Source organism: Oryx dammah, unplaced genomic scaffold, assembly GCF_014754425.2.
Source record: "Oryx dammah isolate SB20612 unplaced genomic scaffold, SCBI_Odam_1.1 HiC_scaffold_9, whole genome shotgun sequence".
NCBI classification, from domain to species: Eukaryota; Metazoa; Chordata; class Mammalia; order Artiodactyla; family Bovidae; genus Oryx; species Oryx dammah.
In genome coordinates this window covers 22,726,375-22,750,235 of record NW_024070193.1, presented here as the reverse complement: position 1 = coordinate 22,750,235, position 23,861 = coordinate 22,726,375, and the positions used below count along the sequence as shown (strand labels likewise).

Sequence of the window (23,861 nt, the reverse complement as noted above, 5' to 3'; positions counted from 1 at the left end):
GGCAGCGGCGGTGAAGCACAGCTTAGGCGACAGAGCGGGCGGCCGCGGGCGCCGCCGCCTCCTCCTCCATGGCTGTTTACCCGGCTGCATTGTGGGAGTTTGACCTCCGCCGCCGCCAACCGCCGCCTCAGCTTGCGCCGCCGCCGCCGCCGCCGCCGCCGCCGCGCACGCCATGGGAGCCGTGACTGACGGTGAGGCCCGCTCGCCGCCGCCCCGGCCCGCTCCCCGGAGCCGCGCGGCCTCCCCGGCCCCCGCCGCCGCCTCCCTCGAGACCCCCGGCCTCCCCCGCCGCTTCCGGGAGCCCCTCGGCTTCCCGGACCGGGTCCTTCGGAGACCCGGCCTTTCCCGGCCGCTTCCCCCGAGCTCTTCAGCCTCTCCCCGGAGCCCTCCCTGTCCCCCCTCGGAGCCCCTCGGGCTCCCCGGCCGGCTCTCCCGAGATCGCGCGGAGCGTGGGGCGGGTGCGCCGGGAGGATCGTCTGGGGGCCGCGAGCACACGTGGGGGCCTGAGCAGGCTGGCAGCCAGCGATGCGCGGGTGGGTGGTACCCGGAAGGGGTCCAGGCTGTCGGAGGATGTGGTGAGGGAGCACTGGGTGGGGGCGCTGGGGCCCGAGGGGCGGCGAAGGGGCAGAAGGGCTGGAGGCCTTGCCGTTGGGGGTCCGGAGGACCTAACGAGGGGCTAGAAGAGACTGCGAACTCCGAAGAGGTGGCCGGGGGGTGGGATGGAGATCGCGCCAGGTTGGAAAGCTGGGAGAGGTCCCCGGACAGTATTGCAGGGGTGTCGGTGTACAGAGGGTGACACCTGGAAAGTGTCTGGGAAAGTCCCCTAGACAGTGGATCGCACGGAGGCCTGAGAGCTAGCCCTGGGAGAGGGAACTGGGAATAATATCAAGTAAGAGTGGATGTGGACGGAGTGTTTGGAAGACAGCCAGGGACTGTGCCTAGGAGATTAAGAAGAGCCAGTATAGGGATGGGGCCACCTCGGGTAGATCAGTGGAAGATTCGTTTCTGTGTGCATGTCTTGGGGAGGGGGGTTTGTCCCCTGAAATGGAGTGGGGAAGGAGAGGTAGGGGCTGAGTTTCTGGCAAGTTGTGAGGTCAGTTTAGGAAGATGGACCCATGTAAGGAGGGGCCCAGGAGGTAGTCTACAGATTGAGAGCAGAATTAGGGTGAGACCTTGGGGAAGGGGGACAGGCATAAATAAGCATGATGGGCAACTGGAGGGAGACCCTAAGAAGCTATCCAGTTAGGGAGTGAAGAAGTCCGTTGACATTTGGGAAGGGGAGATCTAGGGGCACTGGGTCTGTTTGAAGAGTGGCCAGTAGATGCCTATAGAGAGGCCATTTCTGAAAAGTTGGAGGTAGACAAGGTCTCCACATGAAAGGACCAGGCCATGGGCAGAAGACTAACAGGCCCAAATTTGTGATCATGACAGGGAGTAGTTAGATGGAGGCTCTTCAAGATCCAGTTAAAGCTTAGCTTCACTCCAGTTAATTTTTTTCAGTAGGTATGTATCCCATCTGGGCTAAGTCTTGGGATTATAGCCCCGAGCCAACAGGCAAGACCTGTCCTTCTCTGAGGTCACAGTCTGGTGGAAAAGACACATGAGATAATACGTTCTCATGGTGGAAAATGTTACTACAGAGGAAGTAGAAGGTTGGGAATTGTAGAAACACATAACAAAAATTGTTTATCCATTCTCAGAGATCAGAAAACCTCCCTGAAACGGTTACCCTTAATCTCACTTTTGAAGGATAAGTAGATGTATTAATTGTTGCCCTGGTATTCCAGGTGGAGAACCGCTTGTGCAAAGGTCACAAAGTTTTGGAAAACTCAAAGATAACAAATATTGGCTAGAAGTTAGAAAGTTATGAGCCAGACATTTTTGACGGTTATGGGACACCATTAAAAGATTTTAGCATTGGTGTGATGTTATTCAGATGGCATTAAAAACAACCACCACACTCTACTCTGAATAATAATGAAGGGAAGGGAAAGTGAGGCGTTCATTGGCCTCTCTCCTTTCTAACATCTATAGCATATTGATAGTATGCCAAGCATGTTCTAATTACCATCCCCACTTTTCAGATGACACTGGAACACACGGAGGTTAAGTCAACCCTGGGTTGCACAGGTAGCAAGCTATAGAACCTGAGCTCAAAGCCAAAGCCATGGTTCCTAGAGAGAAAGGATGGGGACTGAGACCAAGAGGAATGGCAGAGAAGCAGACAGATGGAAAAGAAACTGATGAGGTCGAATGTCAGGAGATTGAGTGGATGTGAGAGGAAGGGCCAAGGATTATTCCAGGTTTCTGATTGGAGTGACTATGTGCTTACTAGTGCTACGGCTCTATTCATAGAGGTAGAGAACGGCAAAGGAGAGAGAGGTTTTTGTCAGAGGGAGGTGAAGAGGAAGATGAGTTCTAATGCACTGATTGCAGTCAAGTGCCCACTACATCCAAAGAGACCATCAGAATCCCCACTCTGCCATTCATAAGCAGTCTGATCTTGTGCAGGTTAATTAACCTCTTTGAGCCTCAGTTTCATTCCTTGTAAATGGGGATAATAAAATCTACTTCATAGGCTGGTTTTGAGAATTAGATGCAGCAAAATTTGTGAAGTGCTTTGCACTGAGGCTGATACACAGTAATGTCCAATAAATACTATTAAATGTCAGAGTTGGTTTACTTGCCTCTCCTCTACTTTCTTTTGATGAGGACTGTGCCTTCTCCCATTCTTTATCTGCACAGATTTCCCCTTCCTGCCTTTTCTGCCTGTTGACTGTCCATTTATTCTTCAGGACCCATATCAAATATTCTCCTCTGCTCTTTTCGAAAACCAGTTGATCTTTCACCTGTTAACCACATTATCTTATTATATTTCTGCTATACCTCTCAATATACTTAATTTACTTATATGGTGTATTCCAGAAAATATTTAAAGTGGCTAATTATAATGAGAAAACATTGAAATAAATGGATGATAGGGTCTTCCCTGGCAGTCAGGCGGTTAAGATCCCACACTTCCAATGCAAGGGGCACAGGTTCAATCCCTGGTTGGGGAACTAACATCCCACATGACTCACAAGGTGGCCCTTGGAAGTGATCGGAGAGTTTCAAGTGGTCATCTTTTGGATCATTCCGGGTTTCTGTGTAGAGAATGAGTTGTAGGAAGGCAAGAATGGAAGCAGGGAGGCCAAAGAGAGGTGGTCCAAGTGAGAAACCAGGTGGGCTCTGATTAGGATGATGGCAGGGGAAGACTGAGGAGTGGGTGGCCTCCACACCCTCAGCCTCCTGAAGGGTTCTTGGAGAAGTTCCAGTACCTGTTTCTGGAGACTTGAGGAGGGCGGATGTCCTCTTGCCAATCTGAGTGCCTGGTCAGGTGCTGTGCCTTCATGTAATACTTACATACGGGTTTGCCTATCCAAATGGACTGGGAGCTCTTGGAAGAGAAACTCTTTATATCCTGTGCAAGGACACAATGGTTAGCTGGAGGAATAATCTGCCCTCCTCTCAGGGAAGGAGAGAGATACTACATTGCTATCTATAGTTACTGAACTTAGATGGCATCACCAGCTCAGTGAACATGAATTGGAGTGAGCTCTGGGAGACTGAAGAACAGGGAAGCCTGGCGTGCTGCTGCCACCAGCTTGCAAAGAGATGGACACGACTTAGAGACCTTAGTGAACAGCAACAACTGAACTAGAAATGTTATCCCTAGAAGCATCATCTGTGCATGGACAAGTGGAGGTCCTGGGAAGTTAATGGCTTATAATCACAAAGCCATTCTCTCTCCTTCCTTGTTGCCACCCCAGCATTTCGGCTGACTGGAAAAACAGTTTAGATGTTGTCACTGTTAATGTAAACTATGTTCACAGTTTGTATTTTGTATGTTAATTTAAAGGGTGTTAAACAGTGTTAGTACCCTAATAGAAGGCATTTCAGAAGCACTTTTTGCAGTACAGAGAACATTAGGTATATGTCTTGATCTGCCAGAGCAACAGATGGATGATGAGAAGGGCAGTAGGAAGCAGGATGTGGCTGTACACTCCATTTAATAGAGCTTGTTGGTTTTGACAAGTGTTGCTTTTTTTTTTTAATTAGAAAGTATAATGCATGGATAATATGCCTGTTAAAACTTGAAATAAAGGTTTTTAACATGCCCATGAACAACATGACAGAATAATGGAATGCCACTGTGACTTTCTAATAATTGTGTATATTTTCCTCTAACTACAGAGATGACACTTTCCATCTGTAAAAGGAAGATAATAATACATGCTTTATTGGGTTTTTCCACGGATGAAGTGGGATTAATATACGTAAAGCACTTCAAAGTTGAGTGACCATTTAACTGATTGTCCAAACCAGGACACTTTTCAGAGTGAAAGGAAGCAGGAGGTATGGTCATCAAATAGGAGTGTACAAACACTGTGTCTGCTGCTGTTCCTATTTCAGTTGTTGATCCAATGTTAATTACACATTTATAGCCAAGGGGTTTGTTTGACCCCCCCCCCCCAGTACCAATGGATTTGCCCACTTTGTTCTCTCATCTGTGGTCCCAGCACAGGGGTTACTGAAGCAGTTCAAATATTAAATAATATTTCTTTAGCCAAGATAAAAGGCATCTCAAAGTGTGGTTGGAGTTTCAACCTTGACTTGATTAGGGTCATACTCTAAACATTTAAATACATTTAGAGAAAAACCAGAGATGGTGAGGGATGGGGAAGCCTAGCACATTGCAGTCCACGGGGTCGCAAAGAGGCGGACACGACTTGGCGACAGAATAGCAACAACAGAGAAAAACAAAGGACCTCAACATTGATTTTTCTGCTTTTCTTTTTTCATTTTTAATGTAATTTTGGCTTTTGTCATTTACTTTGGCATCAGCAATTTATTTAGACTGGGCCTGAGTGTCTCCGGAGACCTTACTCTCTCCACTTGACTTTTTTGTGTCTTAACATTGGTGGCCTTAATAGTTGTTTTAATGATTTTAAACTTCTTGAAAGGAGGGGCTCGGTGTTATTTTACCAGGAGGAATCCAATGCAGTGGGATATACGTAATTCAGCTTAATATCCCATAAGCCGTGGTGATCTAGTGATGAACGTAACAGGAATCTGCACACGCGTTGTTTTGACATGGCCTTAGTCCCTCCTCCTGTTAACAGGTCAAGTCAAACCAGTTTTCTTTTTTGTTGTTAACACATCACAGATTTACTAAAGAACACTGATGAGAATTTTCAATACAGAATAAATGAAGAAAAATACCTCAAAATGACCAGTAAGTTCTCTATCCAAATAACGACTCTTAATACTGTGAGGAAGAAAAGTGGTACATGTCAGGAAATTCAGGAAGAAATGCCCCAAGGGACAATGAAAACCTTCCCCTCTTCACTTTCCATAGCTCAGCCCCAGTGGCAGTTACTGTAAAGTGTTTCTTGTGTACCCTTCCAGAGTGGTTATTAAATGCCATCAAAGGTAAAAAGCATCTTCTCTGGTGTCAGACTCCTGAGTGTGAGTCCCAGCTCCACTCCTACTTATGGCATTTAATTTGCACAAGTAACTTCCAGTCCCTTCATTGGTAAAATTGGGGTAATAATAGCCACTTTACTGGGCTCTTGTGAGACTAAATGAGCATATTGTAAGCATTAGTTAGTTGGTGTACCAGTATGCATATGTAAAGTTTTACACAGATATTTGCATGCTGTTCTGAACTATACGTCCATAATTAATGATATATCTTTGAGTTCTTTCTAATACCTTTTGGGGCTCCTCCTATCTTATTCTTTTGTGATGTTCTACTAGTTTTTTAATCAATCCCCTTCTAAATGTTTTTTGTTATTTTCCTTTTCTTTTTTTAACTTTTATAAATAGTATGACAGTGGAGATATTTGTATAGTTGTCTTTGTACACAGTGGGAATCACTTCTAGAAGACAGGTCAAAAGTATCTGTATTTTTAATACAAATTGCTACATTGGTTTCCTAGTAGCCAGCTGTTTTTTCCTCTGTAATCTTATCTCCAGTTATCCCTTCCTGTGGTTTTCAGTTTGTATCCAGAGTGTTTAGGAACAGTAAGAAAAAGCCAGCGGTTCATTTGTGTACTTTCAGAATATCTTGCTAAAGAGCCTTTAGAAAGGAAATGCTGATCCTCACTGAGAAATCACAGAATTGCTATTTCTGAAAAGCAGGTGAGATTGGGAGCTGTGAGGTCTAGCAGACTGGGAGGCACATTTGACAGTCGCTTCCCTGGTGGCTCAGAGGTTAAAGCATCTGCCTGCATTGCAGGAGACCTGGGTTCGATTCCTGCATTGGGAAGAGTCCCTGGAGAAGGAAATAGCAACCCACTCCAGTATTTTTGCCTGGAGAATCCCATGGACAGAGGAGCCTGGTGGGCTAAAGTCCACGGGGTTGCAAAGAGTCCGACACGACTGAGCGACTTCACTTAACCCTAGGAGGAAGTTACAGGACAGGCTCTTATCTGTTGTCAAGACTTGACCTGTCCCTAAAGTAAGAGTTTTGGAACTTAGCCCACTATTATCTTCCAAATTGTCCTTCTCTTTCCTTTTTTGAACCTCTGCTCCAAGAGGCTATGAAAACTTGTTCTGTAATCAAGGTTTTAATAGCCACTTTGAGGGAGTAACAATTAGTTTGTGAAAGCAGTGTTAGTGTGGGTTTATGAGAGATTGTCCTTTCCACACTAAAAGGAGAAAACAACTGCAATGGCTACGTCAGTCAACCAGAGGCTTGGAAATGGAGAGTTGGTTTAATAACTGTAAAGGTGTCATTTCTTCCAGCCTATTTATGAAAAGTTAGGTATTAAAATCTAACCCTTTAAAATGGCTTTCTTGAGACCTATTTAGCATGTTAAGCAGTTTTGTATTCTAGTTAGAGGATGGCATATAAGACAGGAAAGGGTCTAAAAAAATGCATCCCAGTTTTTCAAATAAATATTTGCTTATCATCATGCTTGTGTCATAACTGATTTGAAAGTGATTTTGAATGGCAGACATTTTATAGGGTATACTTATGGTACCCATATAACTGAATCCAATAAGAAATCTTCGTACAAGCCTAAAATCTGGTGGAAAGCCACCGTTCTTGGAGCAGATATTAGGTATTTGGGGTTAAAAGCTTTTCCGAGGTGGTTTTGATCCTCGTACTCAGTAAAGAAAGGGATCATGACAACTAAGGAATGACGTTGATGACATCACTAATTTCTAAACCAACTTCACTATTTTTACAGGTAGACCAAGGGCCTCCTGATTTAATATTACTATTCGGATTGCTTACAGAGAGCTTCAAGCATGATAATAATTTATGAGGTAAAAGCATATAGTAAACAGAACATGTTTAGTCATGTCAGTCTAGAGCTAATTGATGAGGTACAATTATAAATAAACAATGCTCATGTCATATATGCCAGGAACCATCAGCAGCTGGCCATCCTTAAATTTAAAAAGAGCAGAGAAATTTCAGACAGGCAACTTACCCTTTTAATTTGTTGCTGTTGGAGCTGTGCTCTGTACTTTATGTATATATATATAATTTCAATCCTCCTCATCCCCACAGACATTCCTAGGCAGCAACTACTTATGCTGTTTAAGCTAGAAATACAATGACCTTAGAGCATGAAGCTTGAGACAAGCAAATTTGTGACAAATCATAACTGTGCAGAACTTTCTGTGCATCTTATGTACCAGTATATAGATGTATCTATAGATATAGCTCCAGCATTTATTCAGTTTCACATTACTTTGGGAATTAAATTTAAGATGAAGATAAGAATAACTTTGCTTTTTTCTTTTTTGTTTTCCTACAGTGAACAGGCACTTGTATACTTTTATTTCCATAAGGTTTCACAGCAGTCCTATGAAGTGGATTGTTTTATTCCCATTTTTACAGATGAAGTTAAAAGTTGGTCACGCACACCAAGTAAATACTGCGGACTAACCAGAACACTGGCCCCAGTTTTTGACTTGGGGTCTGGCTGTGAAGAAATGCTCTGTAGACGAAAGAGGGATCAGGCTCAAGCAGGAGAAAGACCCTGAGGGCCTGGACAGCACGCCCCCTGTGCTCCAGAACTGATCAGCCTGCACTGCTCGTGCCAGCCAGATGGTCCTGGCTCCTGCCTTTTCCTAACCAAGTCTCTGTTGAGCCTTCGTCTGCCTTCCAGGACCTGTGACTCTGATCTCTGCTTTAATTCACATCCTTTTAGCTCCTTCGGTGGGCATATACTTTGGGAGCCTCCTAACTAGCCTCCGTGCCTGTGGGCACTTCAAAGTTGCACCCCATTTTGTACACTTGATCCTCCTAGAAAGTCCCTTCACAAATCTCCAGCACCTCCAACTTGTTGCCTGCCAACAGGATCTGAGTCTGCCAGTGTGGCATTCACTACTGTGGACTTCCACAATCTGCTCTCTGACTGCCTGTATGTGCTTGGGTCTTGACATCAGTCTCCAGGCCCCCAGACTTCTTAGTGTCCTAGAAGAGTGTTCACATCCCAGATCCAGCCTTGCAATTGCCACCTCTGCCTTAGCTCAGAGCTTTCTCCCTGCCTATTGCAGGTGAGGTGGAGAGAGACACGATTTTAGGTTGCTTGCTTTCTTTTCCTACCTTCCACTTTTGTTGAAGTATAATTGATACACTAAGAACTACATGTGTTGGGTATAATTTGATGCAGTTGTGTGCTGTGCTTAGCCACTGAGTCGTGTCCGACTCTTTGCAACCCTATGGACTGTAGCCCGCTAGGCTTCTCTGTCCATGGGGATTCTCCAGGCAAGAATACTGGAGTCGGTTGCCATACCCTCCTCCAGGGGACTTCCTGACCCAGGAATTGAACTGGGGTCTCCTGTATTGCAGGCAGATTCTTTACCAGCTGAGCTATCAGATACAAACACCTATGATACCATCACCACAGTCATAGCTTTCTTTATTTTGCAAACATCAACTAACAAATTTTGTGTACTATATGGTTCAAAAATGAAGTAATATAAGACATATTTTCAAAAATATAAGACGCGGTTCAAAAATCAAGTAATATAAGACATCTTCCAGCCTGTCCTCCAGCTACCCAACTTACACTGCTCGATTCTTTGGTAACTCCTTATATTAGTTTCTTGTATATCATTCCAGTATATCTATGTGAACTATAAATATCTATTTATTTCCCTACATTTATATGAAAAGAAATATGCCGTAAATAGGATTCTTCACCTTGTTCTTTTAACAAGTTGTATTAAGTGGTCTTCCTTTCAGTATACACAGTTTTCCTTTCTTTGTTTTTTACAACTTTATATTATCATATTCTTATACCAAAATTTATATATCTTAATCTGCTGCCAATGAGCATGTCATATTGCATATGGTCAAGTATATCTAGGATTTTTGGGGTCAAAGAATACATATTTGAAATTTCCATAGATAGTGTTAAAATGCCTTTTAGCTTTTTCTTTTTTTGACCAATGATGGTCATGTATCAGAAGAGCAGCTTTAGGGACTTCCCTGGTGGTCTAGTGGTTAAGACTCCATGCTTCCAGGGAATAGGTTCAGTCCCTGGTCAGGGAACTAAGATCCCACAAGCCAAGGGGGAGGGCCAAAAAAGAGGGGGGGGGAAGCAGCTGAAAATTCTCTCTCCCTGTTCCCCCCACGCTAAAGGAAGCTCTCCTAATCTCCTGCTGTGTGTCGGTGTCACAACAGTCTCCGCCTCCTCTGTGTGTGTACATTCGTATTCTGTGTTATGTCTCCAGCTAGAGTGAGGGAACTCTTGTCTTTACTCCATGGCCTCAAGAGGTTAGGCTGGCACCTATGGACACTGCTGCTCATTGATCAGATGTTCATGTCTTTGTCTAGGAAGAGAAATCTGCTATGGACCTGAAGATGGTTTTATTGAGACAAAGCTATTTGGAGGGCAGATGTTCCCAGGCAGGCACCACAAATCCAATTTTAAAATATTTATTGAGCATCAGAAATGTAAAGACACAGTATGAGAGACTGGAGAGGAAACAGAATGAACAGGACATAGGATGGGCCCTGATGAAGCTTTTCCCCAAGTTTATTTGGCCTGTATAATGCTTTAAACATTTTTCAAAAATTTTTGTAATTGGGATATTACGTACATATGTAAACAAGTGCACAGATCTTAAGTATACAGCTGAAAAGATCACAAAATGTCCTGGAAACATTTTCAGTTAGTCACCAAACTTTAAAAATCCGTTGAAAAACCAGATCTGGTAATAACCTCTCGCTTTAGGTATTCAATCCTCAATTTCCCTACTCCCTGGTTCCTACATTCATTTACATTTGAAATCCATTGTCCTCCATAAAGGAGGGTTCCTAGTTATCTGGGAGGAAGATGGGGTTTCCTGGGGGCTTAAGAGTAGAGGTAGAAAGATCAAAAATAAACTAAATAGCATCAATTGACCACTGGACTGCTCACCCACTGAACGTTTACTTTTAACAAAGTTAAAACATGATTGTGACTTTATAAAAAAGTCAACTCCATTTTCTGAATTTTAATCTCTGCCGGGACTGTGTTTTGTCTCAGTCTCCTCAAATAACATTATTGGTGGTTAAAAGAGGAAACCATTAGTTTATATCTTTCAGTATAAAATTAAAACACTTGATGAATCCGTAGCTCGAGCCGTCTGTCACAGCCATGACTCAAAACAAAACCCAATTCTAAACATGTTTATCTGATGTTGTCACAGAATAGATTTTAAAACTGGGCAAAAAAAAACTGGGGCCATCTGCCTTCCAAAGTTTATCTCTGCTGCACCTGCACTCAAATACTTCTGCCTACACACAGGAACTATTGTTTCAAGATTTTGCTGTTGATTCATCATGCAGGTTCTCTAGGAATTCACACTTTAAAAATTATTTTTTAAATGCCTGCATATGATTGAAAAAAAAAGACAATCCTATAAAATCATAAAAATTAAATTGCATCCTCTGTAATACCTCTTATCACAAATAGCTACTATTACCAGTTTCTTATGAATCCTTCCAAAGATATTTGCTGAATACCTAAACACATGTGTGATGGGCACATACATACACAGATGGCCTCCTTGTTTACACAAATGGTAATAAACTATGTGCTTCTCTGCACCTGTGTTATTTTCATTTTACTTAACATATCTAAGATTTTTATGATATTAATATATACATCCACACTGTGTTTTTTTTGGCTGAATCTTACTACCTCTTTTTAAAAACATGAGATTCAGCAATTATCTATTTATGTATGTATGTCTGTTTCTTTATTGGCCCCCCTTGTGAGGCATGTGGGATCTTAGTTCCCCAACCAGGAATCGAACCCATGACCCCTGCGATGGATGGTAGCATGGAATCTTAACCACCGGACTGCCGGGGAAGTCCCTGCATATTATTACACGTAACAACTGTTTTATATTTAGCCAGTCTCTTCCTGGTGAATGTTTAGGTTTGTCATCTTCCTACTACAAGCAGCACTCTTAAGAACAATCCTTTTACATTTATCTTTGTGCATGGGTGCACGTATTGGAGAAGGAAATGGCAACCCACTCCAGTGTTCTTGCCTGGAGAATCCCAGGGACGGCGGAGCCTGGTGGGCTGCCATCTGTGGGGTCGCACAGAGTCGGACACGACTGAAGCGCCTTAGCAGCAGCATGGGTGCACATGCATCTATAGGATGATTTCCTAGAACTGGACTAATGGGATCAAAAAGCTATATGCATTTGGAATATTATCTGATTGTCCAGCTGCCTTGCAAAGAGCACACCACTTACATTCTATCAGTGTATGCAAGTGTGATTTCTCAACACACTTACCCTCACTTATTATCAGGTCTTTTGATCTTTACCAATCTGAAAGATGAAAATGATATCTTATTGTGGTTTCAACTTGCACATCTCTTATTATGATCCAGCATTATCTTGTCCAGGAAGAACAGTAGCTCAGGGCTGCCAAGCAAGCCCACTGCGGCCCTTCTTGTTACTCAGCTTTGTTATCTGCATTGCTTTTCTATTATCTTTTCTCTTTTTCTTTTCCTTGGAGCAAAAGGGAGACAGACATTAAAAAAAAAAAAAAAAAAGTCCTCACGAGGAAAGAAACGTTACCGATACAATTACTAAATTACACCCCCCCAAAAATTTCTTTTCTCTGACACATCTCATTCTCTTTTTCTAGTCTCCCACTATGTCTTTCAATCTTCTTTTCTCTCTGTTCCTTTTGCTAGTACCTTACAGTACTCAACAACATGAATGCTTCAGGCTTTCTTCTGTCTGAACAGGTTTTGCCCACAAAGTTTCTCCAAGAATTATTGACTTATTTCTCTGGTAGTACCTGAAAATTATTTTTACTCTACAGCCTGGCAATAAAATGTCAGTTCTCTGAGGGCAAGGCTTTTCCCTGATATAACCCCAGCCCCTAAAGCAGTGCCTGACATAAGACACTTAATAGCTTTCCATATATACATGGAAATTATATTAAAACCTACCTAATGTAAAATGGTGTTGGAGAAGACTCTTGAGAGTCCCTTGGACTGCAAGGAGATCCAACCAGTCCATTCTGAAGGAGATCAGCCCTGGGATTTCTTTGGAAGGAATGATGGTAAAGCTGAAACTCCAGTACTTTGGCCACCTCATTTGAAGAGTTGACTCATTGGAAAAGACTGATGCTGGGAGAGATTGGGGGCAGGAGGAGAAGGGGGACGACAGAGGATGAGATGGCTCGATGGCATCACTGACTCGATGGACGTGAGTCTGGGTGAACTCCGGGAACTGGTGATGGACAGGGAGGCCTGGCGTGCTGTGATTCACGGGGTCGCAAAGAGGCAGACACGACTGAGCGACTGAACTGAACTGAATATAAAATTGACCATTTTAATTCTTTTAAGTACAGTATTTTATGTACAGTTCAGTGGCATCAAGTACATTTACATTTCAGGAGTTTTCTTCTAGATAAATGAATGTGGTGTTGCTAATTTGTCCCTGAAAGTGAACAGGAACCAGATAGTCATTTTAATTCACATTATTCTGTCCTCCAGACGAAGTCATACGGAAGCGTCTCCTAATCGATGGAGATGGTGCTGGAGATGATCGGAGAATTAATCTGCTGGTGAAAAGTTTCATTAAATGGTGCAACTCAGGATCTCAGGAAGAGGGGTATTTCATGTTGCTGCCGTTTCTATACTAATGTCCTACTGTGATTTTTTTTTAGACCATACATACAGTGCTGTCAGTTTTTCATATTTTCACTCATTAACAGAGTCTAGAGTAGGTTTTTCTAGCCTTCCCTTCAGAGGCTACTTTTATGTCTATTAAAATGTGCAGAAGGTGCAGTGATAAGAATTCAGGGTTAAATTCAGACTTAATACTTTGGTCCCTTTTAAAAGCAGATAAGTGTTTAGTAAGACAAAATACTTAAATGAAATTTTCTCTATTTTTTTTTTAAATGTACTAATAAAGTTGCTGCAAGGTTTTATATATTTGATAAATTTCTAACTTAAAGAGTTTTTTCATCATTTGAATTAGCTTTTCACATAGATTAATTATATAGAATGAAAAAATTAAGAACAGAATTGTGATATAAAAACCATCTTAAAACATTTTAAAAAAGGATATTAAGCAAAATTCAACAAATAGTTGTTTGAATTAAACTCATATTGCTAACAACTACAGTCCCATCTTTACATTTGTAACTAATACAGTTTATAAATTCAAGTAAACCAATCTGGAAAAAGAAAACCTAAAGGACAGATATTTCAAATTGTTTTAAATAAAGCATATTCTCTCAGAACCTGGCATAATTTATTCAGCTGGAAATCCACAAAATGTTTATTCTCTTTCTCTCTCTTTTATGTTAGATACAGCCAGTACCAACGTATGCTGAGCACGCTGTCCCAATGTGAATTTTCAATGGGCAAAACTTTGCTGGTATATGATATGAATCTCAGAGAAATGGAAAATTATGAAAAAATTTACAAAGAGATAGGTAAAGAAACAAAGTAATTGTTTCTGTCTTTTTAATTTTTATGGGCTAAGGGAAACAATATTTACTAACATTTTTCTCTGGTTAGTGGTAAAATAATAACAATATTAATAGAAAGAATATATTCTAATATGAGATTATACTTTGAGTTACAGCTGTGTTTTAAATGCCAGCATCTGTTTTATTAGCAAGGAAACTAAATTTAAAAACACATTTAAAAACTGAAAATGGAGATTATACATGTTGTTTTAAGTATCTTAAAAAAAACTTTTTATATAGAATGTAGCATTGCTGGAGCCCATGAAAAAATTGCTGAGTGCAAAAAGCAAATTCTTCAAGCAAAACGAATACGAAAAAATCGGCAAGGTAAGGGTTTTGTGGGATGTAGTAAGCGACTTCACTTTCACTCTTCACTTTCATGCATTGGAGAAGGAAATGGCAACCCACTCCAGTGTTCTTGCCTGGAGAATCCCAGGGACAGGGGAGCCTGCTGCCATCTCTGGGGTTGCACAGAGTCGGACACGACTGAAGCGACTTAGCAGCAGCAGCAGTGTGCAAATACTTCATTACTGACTAGTATTTTCATGCAGCTTTTAACGTGGTGAGATGAAACTTTCAGCTAGAATCAACCTAAATTATAAAAAAGAATTAGGAGACAAACTTAATTCTTTAAAACTATATTATTTTTTAAAATAGAGAAGGAAGGCCATGGTAAAAAAAAATCAAAAGTTGGATTGTGTTGATTAAACAAGTATGTTTTTAAGTATTCATTTTATTTATTTATTTTTACTGCCCTCATACCCCTTTGCCTAAATAATGTTATACAAGTACATTAGATTTAGGACTTTGTGTTTTGTGGGGGTTAATGGAATTACATTAAAAAAAAGAAAGAAAGAATATAAGCCCAGTGACTTTTTTTATCAAGGACTATACAAGCAAACATTTACAATCTGCCTGGATTTTATTAGAATAGGAAGGTTAAACTTTAGTTTTCTTCTCATCTCTTTTGTTCTTAATTAAGGTCTGCCTTATTTTAGTTCATATCAACTAGTTCAAAATAATTTTCATGGCAGAGGCATTGCTCCTCCTAGAAGATAAATTGTAAGGAAGATTAAAAATATAATGTAAAGTCACAACTGTGACATATACATGAAAGATATAGAAAATGTTAATAATTTTGGAGTTGTGGAGTTTTATCATTTAGGTTTTGTTGTTGTTGTTTATATTGAACATGTATTATTTTATAATCCAAAAATATTTTATTAAAAATCACACTTATATTGAATTAATACACTGTCAACAAACAATTTTACTTTTTAATGAGTTAATTAAGATGATGTTCAATTCCTTATTTTTAAAAGATGGTTTTTTAATTCAGTCTAAAATGCATGTGGTCAGGTTGCAGTGGCCAATTTAGAGCAGGATATACCAACTTATTTAAGAACTAATATCAATTGTAAAATCATTAAAAAAAATTTTACAGTGTTTTGGTAGATTAATGAGGCTTTTAAGCAAATGTTGCCATATATCATTTCATAGGAAAAGTTAACAAGAGATACATGACTTATCTTGGAGGTCTTAGTGGAGCAGAAAAACAAAGTTCCTGAATTATAAATCATTTCTAAGTTTATGAGATATTTACCTTTGAAATGAGTGAGAAGTATAATTTCCCCTTGTCTAAGATTTGAAATTAATGGTAGGATACCTTGTTAATTAATTATAGATCACCTTGTTGGACTTCCCTGGTGGCTCAGACGGTAAAGTGTCTGCCCGCAATGCGGGAGACCTGGGTTTGATCCATGGGTCGGGAAGATCCCGTGGAGAAGGAAATGGTAACCCATTCCAGTACTCTTGCCTGGAAAATTCCATGAACTGAGTAGCCTGATAGGCTACTGTCCATAGGGTAGCAAAGAGTCGGACACGACTTCACTTTCACTTTGCAGGGCAAATAATAAGATTCTCTCATGTTCAGAATCAGTCTACTTGATGATCAATAATGACTTAAGTTCACTTTCTCTTATGCTAGTCCCTTGTATTCTACCCAGGGATATGTAAATAGAAAGACAGAGTAGGAGCTAAAATCCTTGTTTGGAACATACTTTTGAAGTCATGAATTGTTGCAGTTATAATTGAATGAAAGGAAGCTGACAATACTCCGCATATCCTTCAGTGTTTCCACTTCTTTATCTACTAGGAAAATAATTAGGAGAGATTTGTGATGTTAGACACTTTGTTTTGTTATCCAGGTTTGAAATATCTTATTTTGGTAAATATTTTTGTATCTTTCAGAATATGATGCACTGGCAAAAGTGATCCAGCATCATCCAGACAGGCATGAGACATTAAAGTAAGTTTAGAGCTTTACTTTGAAAAGAGCTAATCTTTATACATAAATGTTTACATACTAGTATACATATTCCATTTCTATGGGAATATATCATATGTTTCAAAAAATAAGGGTCAACCTTAAAAATTACAGATTCTAATACCACTTGATTAGATTTTCCTTCTGCTAACCTTGCCCCCTATAGTTCTAAAATAAATGCATGTAATATGTATCAATACAAAAACAGATAAATAGAATATGGTCTACTCATATAGAATACTAAATAGGAGTTATAGAGAATTTGGAAATAAACACTTTCCAAACACCAATTTAAAAAATAGTCAGTGAATAGGAAAACAGAAGACATAAATAATGAACTTTAAATTATTAATAAGTTTCTGAAATATATACAGAATAATAATCATTTATAAAAGTTAGAGCCCTCCAAATATTCTATCCTGATGCTGTATGTTATTGAGATACAAATATATGCATAAAAAAGGATTGGTATAATATAAGGATTGCCTGAATGGAAAGTAGAGGAGGGAAAAAGGCCTGGTTCAGAGGAAAGTGAAAGTGAAGTCGCTCAGTTGTGTCCGACTCTTTGCGACCCCATGGACTGTAGCCCACCAGGCTCCTCCCTCCATGGGATTCTCCAGGCAAGAGTACTAGAGTGGGTTGTCACTTCTTTCTCCAGGGGATCTTCCCGACCCTGGGATCAAACCCAGGTTTTCCGCATTCCAGGCAGACAGCTTTAACCTCTGAGCTACCAGGACCAGGGGTTAAAGTTCAAAGGGTATTTAATTATTCTACAATTTAGCACATTTACTCCCCCCCAAAAAAAGTTTTGAATTATGATAAAATGTTAAAAGGGTTTGATATCCTATTGTCAAGTTTTCCTATACTTTAAAAATTATCTAAAATTTAATTTTAATGAAAATTAGTACATATTTAGAAGTTAAGGAATCACCCTTAGTTTTAAAAATCTCATCATAATGGACATTAGAGCTCCTTATCCTTTATAATAAGTATTATTATTTAGTAACTAAAAAATTAGATATTATGAATTCTTTTCTCCCAATTAGCAAAATATAACACTTTCTTTTTTTTTTTTTTTTCAGAGAACTAGAGGCTCTGGGAAAAGAATTAGAACATCTTTCACATATTAAAGAAAGTGTTGAAGATAAGGTATTTGCATGTGATATCTATTAGTCTTTGTGTTCTGTATTGGTTTATAGATCATTTGTGTATTATTAACTTTCTTTCTTACTAACACAGCTGGAATTGAGAAGGAAACAGTTTCATGTTCTTCTTAGTACCATCCATGAACTTCAGCAAACACTGGAAAGTAAGTAACATGACTGTAAAATGAATGTTCATGTAGATTTTAGTTTTTAAAGATTAAGTTATTTTACTGCATCAGGTCTGAGTTGCAGCATGCCAACTCTTAGTTGCATCATGAGGGATCTAGTTCCCTAACCAGGGGTCAAACCCAGTTCCCCTGCATTGGGAGCACAGAGTCGTAGCCACTGGACCACCAGGGAAGTCCCTATGTAGATATTTTAATGAACAGGGGAACTTCTTTTTAAATTGAAATCTGTCACATAAATTTTGCATTTTGATTCAACTAATGTGTGCTTAGTCATTCAGTCATGTCTGATTCTGCGATCCCATGGACTGTAGCCCACCAGGCTACCCTGTCCATGGGACCCTCCAGGCAAGGACACTGAAGTGGGCCACCATTCCCTCCTCCAGGAATTCAACTTATAACAACAACCAAAGCAGAACTTTTCAAAACCAAACCCCCTTGTGTGGGTCAGTTGCAATCACAGGCTGCCATTTTGCCATTTTTGCTTTAAATATATTCACTTATAAAGGACAAAAATGTTTTCATATATTCATCAGACATATAGTTTAAGCAAATTTGATTAGAGTTTTACGTTTCTTTTTCAACTGCAGATGATGAAAAGCTCTCAGAGGTAGAAGAAGCTCAAGAAGCAAGCATGGAAACTGATCCTAAACCATAGACCAAGTAATCACTGTCCATCCCCAAGAATGTTGACGTAGCAATGTGATTCAGTGTGTTTAGAATTTGTTGTGCTCTCGAGATATGTAAAGTTTTGGCAGTGAACTATTTTGCTTTTAAATGTTAATGCAGTGTTCATTCATATTTCTTCACACAAAGGAAGATGATTTCATTATATATTTGCTTTTACTGAAATGTCTTTTTTGTATTTAAAAGGTGGGAAGCAACATCCAAAATAAATGTTAAATAAAATGTTTTTAAGCCAAATATGTTTGTGCTCATTGGCATTCTAGATAGTTTTTAATTGGTAACATTGATTTGCTCACAAAATAAATGGAAGATAGTGAGAAGGTGTCATTGCTGGAGCGTACATGAGAAAATGAGTCAGTTTTTGGAAATTGTTACCACTTTTGAAAATGAAGACCATGAACAGGCTCTCAGGAGAGCTGTGAACTTGTAAATTATGTACAGAACGTTTGTGGTGTATGCTTACTGTGAGAGAGGTTCCGTGATAAGAAGAATCACTGGGCTAAGAAGTAATTATAAGATGCAAAGTCAATCAAAATACATTACTTTCTAGATCTCTGTCCTTGATACTTGAGATATATGGTTGGTAAATGTTTTGGTAAAACATTTTCTCTCTATTGTTTTCTTCTGTAGGAGTCATTTTCAAGAGTTTTGCAAGAAAGGATTTCATGATCTTTTTATAAATTTAAGTCTGAATCACATGTATTTTTCTTAAGGATTGAATTATATGTCTAATATTTGCTAGGTTCCATCCTTATCCATTCATTTTAGTTCAGAAACATGACACTTTGCATGAATCATACCTTAATAATATTACATTTTTGTAATTTTAATAAGAACTCTTCTCTTTAAAAACAAAGGTTTAAAGTTAGCTCAATAGTAGTCACAAGTGAAAGTGTCAAAATACCTTTAAGTGCTTCCTCTAATTTCATCTGGCAAACCATGGAAGAAATTTCTTTGTAGAATTGGTATGCCCTGGTAAATATTTCTATTTTCCATTATTAGTAAAAATTTTGAAGCAAAAAAATTACTTATACTGACTCAATTAAAAATCAATTTTTGTAAAAGGACTATTGGGAAAAATATTTTTATAAGGACTGTTGGGCAGAATATTTTCAAACTCACCTCCCACCAATTGATTAAGAGAAATTTATTCAGGATTATGTACCAAAAGATAAGAATCCCTATGAACATAACTTTTATGCCATCAGAATCAGAATCGGAAGCAGCACCAGGTACATGGGAAACACACATTTTTCAATTTATACTTTCTCATGGTTCACCTGGACATCCTCTGGAACTGCTTAGAAGACTGAAGAATTTCATCCCCTAGAAACTCATACTGTTGAAGTTCAGCATGTCTTTGGGCCAATAACTTCATGGATTTATCTGTCACTGTTTCTATGAGGTCATCCACCTAGCCCAAAACAAAGAAACGAAGCCATGTGTTAGAAAGCCTTGTCCACACCCAAGGGAGAGCTGTTTTTCCTGAGAGATGAGTTCAGGAACTGGTGGATGTCTGCAAGTCCCAAAGTATTATTCTAATTCAAGTCATAGCAAACAGAGCTTGAAAACATGCATTTACCACCCAGTGCTAAAGACAATCTCATTTCTTCTCCAGTCCTTGTGTGTGTCCCTTCATTTTAATTGAATGCACTTTAACATTTAGTAGGCACACAGCATCATCCTCAGTGCCCTCAGCAATCCTGTAGCCACTCTCAAGTGCCCCCCACTAACAGGATGCCTTCATGCTAATCATTAGTTTTGTCCCACAGCCACGCTGTCTAGCAGGGCTGTGCGTTCAGTTGAGCCCAGGCCTCTGATGCTTTTGAAACACAAAGTAAAAACCTTTGTCCACTACCTACATTTGAAGTTTTCCCACTGTCAAATCTGATTTCCGGAGAATGTTTTCCATGCTGTGCTTCTTTCTTTTAAATACCGGAAAGTGTGGTCTCTTTTTTGATGAATATGGAACCTATCATAAAAATGTAAAAAACACATCAGATTAAGAAGTGCCACCATTATTTCTGTGACGGTGCTTCAGTGAACACTCTTACCCTTGCGACATCCTCTTTTAAACTGAATATTTGCCACATAACAACATTGGATTGGAGGCTGTATTCATATTATTCTCCACGCCCCATGCATCTCCTTTGTGCCCAGAGCTCTCTTTGAAGAGATCTATAGGGTGCAGAGAAATGAGATTGTCTGGTTCTGAAAGAATATACAGTGTCAGGGAAAAAAGCAGGTCGTTCGTAAGGGGAAAAAGAAGAAATTGCCTCTGTAGCCGCTGAGCACAGCCAGAGTGTGGGGCTGTTGTAGACGAGTGCCCCAGAAAGCTCATTATCACTGGATCCAGTTGCTAATCTGGTCTCTTTTCTGCAGGTTTCCTTATTTTATGGCAGACATGTTTCCAAACATAAAAAAGAAAGCTCTGTGTTCTTTTCATTGCATGCCTGATACCCTTCCCATGGTCCTGGCTTGCTGGTTACAAGTACCTGTGCTATTAAAACTCATTCCTAGGTCATGGCTCCTGGCTAATATGGCCTTTTTAGTCTTACTAGGTTCACTCTTCCTTCCCCTTGTGTTTAGTAATTACCATCAGGACTACTGTGAGACCTACACAAAGTGGGATGTGCAATCACATTTGGGTCTTGCCCTTTGCCTGAGTTTACAAATGAGTCTGTGGAACCTCTGCCCTGCCCTGCCGGCTCCTGTGTGCATGCTCAGTCACTCAATTGTGTCTGACTCTTTTGTGACCCCGTGGGCTATAGCCTGCCGGGCTCCTCTGTCCTTGGGATATCCCAGGCAAAAATACGAGAGTGGGTTGCTGTTCCTCCTCCAGGGGTTCTTCCCGACCCAGGGATGGAACTTGCATCTCCTGCATTGGCAGGCAGATTCTTTATCGCTGAGCCACCCGGGCAGCCCTGCCAGCTCACCCCGGCTCCAATGTCACTTGCAGAACCTTCCTCAATCTAACAAGAGCACAATTCCTCCTGTTTCTCTCTCATAAAACCCAGTGTTTTTTTTTCCTACTAAGCACTTAGCTTGGTAATTACTTAAGTTATTTCTGTGTGTTGAATACCGTTATTAAAAAGTCAAATGTCTTGAAGGGTCAGGCACATTTTGAGAAACAGGCTCAGTTGGGCTGGCATGGCCTGGAGAGAACAGGCCTCCTACAAAGGGGGTGGCCTCTGTGTAGCTCCTGCTGTTGCTGGAGGAACTGCAGGCTCCATGTTGCCAAATCCTCTTATTTTTCAAAAGGAAGTTGAAAATCCAGACTTGTTTGAATGATTCTAATTTCGAAACATGGACAACTGATTCAAATATGAGAGCATATGAGAATACTCTGAGAGCTAACAGTGCCATGGTTTAATGTCCATCTCTTCCATCAAACTATAAGTTCCATGGAAACAGGACAAGGGCCATTGGGTCACTTTTATAGCCCCCAAATGTAGAAACTGCCCAGCACATATTCAGTTCAGTTCAGTGCAGTCGCTCAGTCGTGTTTGATTCTTTGTGACCCCATGAATCACAGCATGCCAGGCCTCCCTGTCCATCACCAACTCCCGGAGTTCACTCAGATTCATGTCCATCGAGTCAGTGATGCCATCCAGCCATCTCATCCTCTGTTGTCCCCTTCTTCTCCTGCCCCCAATCCCTCCCAGCATCAGAGTCTTTTCCAGTGAGTCAACTCTTCTCATGAGGTGGCCAAAGTACTGCAGTTTCAACTTTAGCATCATTCCTTCCAAAGAAATCCCAGGACTGATCTCCTTTAGAATGGACTGGTTGGATATCCTTGCAGTCCAAGGGACTCTCAGGAGTCTTCTCCAACACCACAGTTCAAAAGCATCAATTCTTCAGTGCTCAACGTTCTTCACAGTCCAACTCTCACATCCATACATGACTACTGGAAAAACCACAGCCTTGACTAGATGGACCTTAGTCAGTAAAGTAATGTCTCTGCTTTTGAATATGCTATCTAGGTTGCTCATAACTTTTCTTCCAAGGAGTAAGCATCTTTTAATTTCATGGCTGCAGTCACCATCTGCAGTGATTTTGGAGCCCCAAAAAGTAAAGTCTGACACTGTTTCCACTGTTTCCCCATCTATTTCCCATGAAGCGATGGGACCAGATGCCATGATCTTCGTTTTTTGAATGTTGAGCTTGAAGTGAACTTTTTCACTCTCCTCTTTAACTTTCATCAAGAGGCTTTTTAGTTCCTCTTCACTTTCTGCCATAAGGGTGGTGTCATCTGCATATCTAAGGTTATTGATATTTCTCCCAGCAATCTTGATTCCAGCTTGTGTTTCTTCCAGTCCAGCGTTTCTCATGATGTACTCTGCATAGAAGTTAAATAAGCAGGGTGACAATAGACAGCCTTGATGTACTCCTTTTCCTATTTGGAAGCAGTCTGTTCTTCCATGTCCAGTTCTAACTGTTGCTTCCTGGTCTGCATACAGATTTCTCAAGAGGCAGGTCAGGTGGTCTGGTATTTCCATCTTTCTCAGAATTTTCCATAGTTTATTGTGATCCACAGAGTCAAAGGCTTTGGCATAGTCAATAAAGCAGAAAGAGATGTTTTTCTGGAACTCTCTTGCTTTTTCCATGATCCAGTGGATGTTGGCAATTTGATCTCTGGTTCCTCTGCCTTTTGTAAAACCAGCTTGAACATCAGGAAGTTCATGGTTCACATATTGCTGAAGCCTGGCTTGGAGAATTTTGAGTATTACTTTACTAGCGTGTGAGATGAGTGCAATTGTGCAGTAGTTTGAGCATTCTTTGGCATTGCCTTTCTTTGGGATTGGAATGAAAACTGACCTTTTCCAGTCCTGTGGCCACTGCTGAGTTTTCCAAATTTGCTGGCATATTGAGTGCAGCACTTTCACAGCACCATCTTTCAGGATTTGAAAGAGCTCAACTGGAATTCCATCACCTCCACTACCTTTGTTGGTAGTGATGCTTTCTAAGGCCCACTTGACTGCACATTCCAGGATGTCTGGCTCTAGATGAGAGATCACACCATCATGATTATCCAGTTCATGAAGGTCTTTTTTGTACAGTTCTTCTGTGTATTCTTGCACATATTAGGAATATGATAACTATGAACCTAGCACTCAAGAGGCAAAATTCAAAACTAATACTGGTATACTCTGGCAGTGCACTAGAGCAGCACTGTTTAATAGAACTTCCCACAAAAATGAAAGTGTTCTTTATCTGTGCTGTCAAATACCAAAGCCACTGGCCATATGTGTTAACTGAGCACATGAAATGTAGCTAGTGCAGTGAAGGGAATGGGCTGTTCTTTTTATTTAGTTTTAATTAATGCAAATAGTCACATGTGACTATTGGCTACCATAATAGACAGTACAATCAGTACCTAGCATAATAATTAGTGGGCTTCCCAGGGCTTTACTCTTCTCAGCAGTAAAGAGTCTACCTGCAATGCAGAAACACAGGAGACCTGGATTCAATCCCTGGGTTGGGACGAGTCCCTGAAGAAGGAAATGACAACCCTC

The 23,861-nt window shown here is 40.5% G+C and overlaps 3 protein-coding genes across 7 annotated transcripts in view; 1 reads left to right on the top strand and 2 right to left on the bottom strand.

Annotated features, from left to right (window-relative positions):
* ATXN7 (ataxin 7) overlaps positions 1–3,585 on the bottom strand; it is a 142,865-nt gene extending 139,280 nt beyond the window's left edge. Inside the window, exon 1 of the mRNA XM_040246571.1 lies at positions 3,318–3,585. The gene's annotated coding sequence lies outside the window, so the exon portion shown is untranslated. The remainder of the gene's footprint in view (positions 1–3,317) is intronic.
* THOC7 (THO complex 7) overlaps positions 1–18,439 on the top strand; it is a 19,457-nt gene extending 1,018 nt beyond the window's left edge. For 2 of the 5 annotated variants that reach the window (XM_040246578.1, XM_040246580.1), the window contains exons 2-8: positions 13,020–13,137; positions 13,839–13,966; positions 14,243–14,329; positions 16,253–16,310; positions 17,411–17,477; positions 17,568–17,637; positions 18,249–18,439. In XM_040246578.1, coding sequence (XP_040102512.1) covers positions 13,858–13,966; positions 14,243–14,329; positions 16,253–16,310; positions 17,411–17,477; positions 17,568–17,637; positions 18,249–18,316 — 459 coding nt within the window. In that variant the 5' untranslated portion in view covers positions 13,020–13,137; positions 13,839–13,857 and the 3' untranslated portion in view covers positions 18,317–18,439. Of the gene's footprint in view, positions 192–4,233; positions 4,396–8,803; positions 12,730–13,019; positions 13,138–13,838; positions 13,967–14,242; positions 14,330–16,252; positions 16,311–17,410; positions 17,478–17,567; positions 17,638–18,248 lie in introns of those variants that run through there. The other 3 variants (XM_040246576.1, XM_040246579.1, XM_040246577.1) reach the window with 3 other exon arrangements.
* The window catches only part of CUNH3orf49 (chromosome unknown C3orf49 homolog), a 27,723-nt gene continuing 16,692 nt past the window's right edge, over positions 12,831–23,861 (bottom strand). Inside the window, 3 exon segments of the mRNA XM_040246575.1 lie at positions 12,831–14,593; positions 19,684–19,759; positions 20,204–20,317. Of these exon segments, the coding sequence (XP_040102509.1) occupies positions 14,589–14,593; positions 19,684–19,759; positions 20,204–20,317 (195 nt within the window). The 3' untranslated portion in view covers positions 12,831–14,588.